This window comes from Vicia villosa, linkage group LG5 (assembly GCF_029867415.1).
Source record: "Vicia villosa cultivar HV-30 ecotype Madison, WI linkage group LG5, Vvil1.0, whole genome shotgun sequence".
NCBI lineage: Eukaryota > Viridiplantae > Streptophyta > Magnoliopsida > Fabales > Fabaceae > Vicia > Vicia villosa.
Window position 1 is genome coordinate 1,922,158 of NC_081184.1, and position 3,862 is coordinate 1,926,019.

The window sequence follows — 3,862 nt, forward strand, 5'->3', positions numbered from 1 at the left end:
CAACACTAGATCTAGATACCCCACTTTATTTTTTTATTTTATTTGTTTTCACCATCAGTATCCAGTATTCAGTTTATTGGGTTGGGTAATCCAATTCAGTGGTCAGTTTTGGAATTAAGTGGTTCCAACTCTTTCCTCATTGCATTGCGAATGATCGAACTATAGTCATCCCTACCAAGTCCAGCGTCAATCACCAATAAACCAACTAACGATTGATATTTTTTTCTCTTTCAAGTCACAAGAATCTCAACCAAAAAATTACAACATTCTTCTGTAATTGATCTTTTATCCACAATTGATCATGCATAATCAACATTGGTACATAAACAATGTCACAGAAATGAACAATACCTTTGCGATGAACAGTGTTTTCTGGATTAAAAATCGCATAATAAAAGTGAAGAAACAAAGTAGTCTAGAGTTTAAGTAGAAACAATGTCATGTGAAAACTGAATATTATATTTCAAATATGAAAATTTTACAAACACTAACACCTTATAAAAATTATTCTAATATAATGAATCTAACTAATAGACTAAGGCTCTGTTTGGTAAAAATAGCGGTTGACTGATAAATTAACTGATAGTTTACGGCTGATAGTTTATAGCTAATAGCTGATGACTGATGACTTATAGGTGACAAGCTGATTGAAGTGTTTGGTAAAATTAGCGGTTCAACTAACTGATTAATTAAAATGACATAAATGAGATTTAATATATAATTATTTTATTTTAAATTAAAATAAATTATAGAGGGTAAAAGTAGATTTTAATTAAAACTATAAGGATAAAAATGGAAGAAAAAATGATAAGCTATAAGCTAAAACGCTATTTAAAATAGCGTCTGAAAAATAAACTATAAACTAATAAAATAAACTTTAAGGTCGTGATGAAAAGATTGTTACCAATTACCAAACAAATCTTTTATTGTTATATGAGCTTATAAGTTATGAGCTCAAAAAATGGCAAACCAAACAAAATAAACTAATACTAACAATTTAAAAAATTATTACAATAAATATTTATGATAAATTATTTGGAAGAAAATATACGACAGGGAGTGATGGATTTTATAGGATTCTAAGCAATAACAAAAAGAGAATATAATTGTTTTCTGGTATGTTTTAGGCCAAACAATGACCATGTGCAATCTCAAGACTTTAGATGAGTCACTGTCTGGAATACAGGGGAAGAAGAACTATGTACACCTGTTCATTTGCAACACTATGAAATAATGGATTACTAACAGTTGGGAATTAGGTTGAGGATATTCATAGAGGAGAAGAACCGTGTACACAACCTCTTCATTTAAGTCACCATAAAAGAATGCAATACTAATAATTATGAATTTGGTTGAGAATATTCATTATGGTGGTTGTAATGCTGTTGACATTCATGTACTAACAGGTGTGAAGGTAAATGATCAGCAAAAGTTAGGCAGCAAAGATACGTATTCAACACCGACACGCTCAATTTGATGTGATTATATATGGCACCGTTAGATATTTCTGTATTTTTCTAACAGGACTTGAAGTGAGATCTTAGACACAGAAATTCAGCAACCACTCAAGGGAAATCTGATTTATGGATTGTTTTACTGAAAGAATGATTACAAGTTACATATAAAATACTAGTCACATGTTCTAAACCAAAAGTTACATGAAAGTGTTTAAGAATCTTTAACCATTCAAAGGGAAAATTTGGCCTTTCCTTTACTATAAGAAAGAACTCATCTGTACAAATCTCTGAGCTTTCTCTAGTTGTCCATATCGAGTAAGAAGTCGGACCATTACATCAAAGTGTTCCTTAGATGCTTCAATTTTATATTTAGGCATTAAATTGAAGATTTTAATAGCATCCTTGATAAATCCAGCTCTTTCACATACAGATAGAATGACTCCAAATGTGAAGTGGTTTGGAGAAAATTTATTTGATCTCATCTGATCGAAAAGGTCAATTGCACCTTGATAAAATCCGTTGTATCCGTAAGCCCTTATAAGAGCAGTCCATGTCATTGAACCTTTCACAGGTACTGCACTAAACACCAAGTCTGCCTTATCAACATCTCCGAAAGTGCCATACATATTGATAAGTTCTGCAGAAACAAAATGGACTGATGCAAAATCCCTTTTTAAAATCTGGCCGTGAATCTCCTTACCGAGCTTTGAAAGCTTTAGTTCACCGCAAACACTCAACATCCTTGACATGGCAATTGAGTCGGGTCGATTTCTTGACAACTGCATTGACCTTATAACATCAACTGCTTCGTACAGATATCCATTTTCTATGTACGAATTGATCATGGCTGTCCATGAAATCACATTCCTTTGCTCCATACCCTCAAACAGTCTTCCAGAATACTCAACTACACCGCACTTTGAATACATTACCATCAACGAAGAAGATACAGATACGTTAGGAAGAAACCAGTGTTTCAAAGCATAAGCATGAATCTGTTTCCCTTCTTCCAAAGCCCTCAACTGAGCACAGACTGGAAGAGCAGTGGCAATTGTTACCACATCAGGTCTAAACCCTTCTTGTTGCATCCAAATTATAGACCTCAGTGCTTGTTCTAGTCTTCCAACTGAAGCATAGCCTGACATAAGAGCTGTCCAACAAACCACATTTCTCTCCGGCGAACTATAAAAAACACGCCTCGCAGATCCCAAATCCCCGCACTTGCAATACATATCAATCAAAGCAGATTGAATCGGGACTTTCTCTGAGTACGATTTTGTCTTCACTACATAAGCATGAGCTTCCTGACCTAACCTCCTTTGACAAATTTCGCCGATCACAGGAATTACAATCCCCATTATAACCGAATTCGGATATAACCCTTCGTCCACCATCCACTTAACATATTCCAATACTTCCTTATGCAACCTATTGTGTGAAAAACCCGAAAGCATAACTCCCCAAACAACAACATCCCTCTCCATTTCAGGAATCTCCTCAAACACGCTGCGGGCAAGCCTAACCTTACCGCACTTAAAATACAAGTCAATCAAACAAGTCCTGAGAATATCACTATCAACCAAACCATTCTTGATCAAAAGCGCATGAGTCTTCAATCCTTGATAAAACGCAGGAGCAGCGGCGAAACTCTTGATGACGCTAGAGAAACTATAAACATTCAACTCAACCCCTAATTCCCTCATCTTTGAATAAGTCTTCACCATATCAATGTATTGCTTTTTCCTACCTCCAGAAACCACAGTTCCTCTAAGCAAAGCATTCCAAGGATACACACTACTCTCAGACGGCAATCCATCAAACAGCTTCAATGCATCTTCTAAAGAGCCACAAGAAGTGTACATTTGAACAAGCTTCGTGAGCAAAAACGTGTTTTTCTCTAACCCATTAATTCTGATATGGGTATGAACTTGTTTTCCTATCGACAACGAGTTTGTGCGGGTGCAAGCAGCTATGAGAGAAGAGAAAGTGGTGGCGTTGACTGGAATACCTTGTTGGTCAACGTAATCCAGAATGGTGAGAGCTTCTTTGAGTTTGTTTTGGCGAGCGAAGTTCTTGATGTCTTTGTAAATTGAGAGTGGGTTTTTGTTGTGGAGTGGTAAGGAAGATGGAAATGCATCTTGTTCTGCGAATTTCTTGTTGGTGATGGTGAATTTGGGTAGGTTTCTTTGATGGGTTGTTGTTGTTGGGGTTTGTGAGGAAGGTTTGAAGTTGAAGAGATGGAAAATGTTGGGTTTGTGGGTTGGAGGGAAACGTAGGGAGAGAGAAGAGACAGAGTTTTCCATGTTGAAATTATGGTTTTAAGGTTTTCGTGGTTGCAAAGGTTGTGTGGAAATCCATGTTTGGGTTTAGAGAGAAATGAAATCTTGGAGATAAAATATTTTTAA

At 35.8% G+C, this 3,862-nt stretch overlaps 1 protein-coding gene across 1 annotated transcript; it reads right to left on the minus strand.

Moving 5' to 3' along the window:
- Positions 1 to 1,685: 1,685 nt before the first annotated feature.
- LOC131601119 (pentatricopeptide repeat-containing protein At1g71460, chloroplastic) lies at positions 1,686 to 3,862 on the minus strand. The gene has a single exon (XM_058872863.1). The coding sequence runs from the start codon at positions 3,758 to 3,760 to the stop codon at positions 1,715 to 1,717; it is 2,046 nt and encodes a 681-aa protein (XP_058728846.1). The 5' UTR covers positions 3,761 to 3,862; the 3' UTR covers positions 1,686 to 1,714.

Excerpts from the sequence above, each read along its gene's own strand:
- LOC131601119 (XM_058872863.1), bottom strand. The coding sequence starts at position 3,760 with ATGGAAAACTCTGTCTCTTCTCTCTCCCTACGTTTCCCTCCAACCCAC.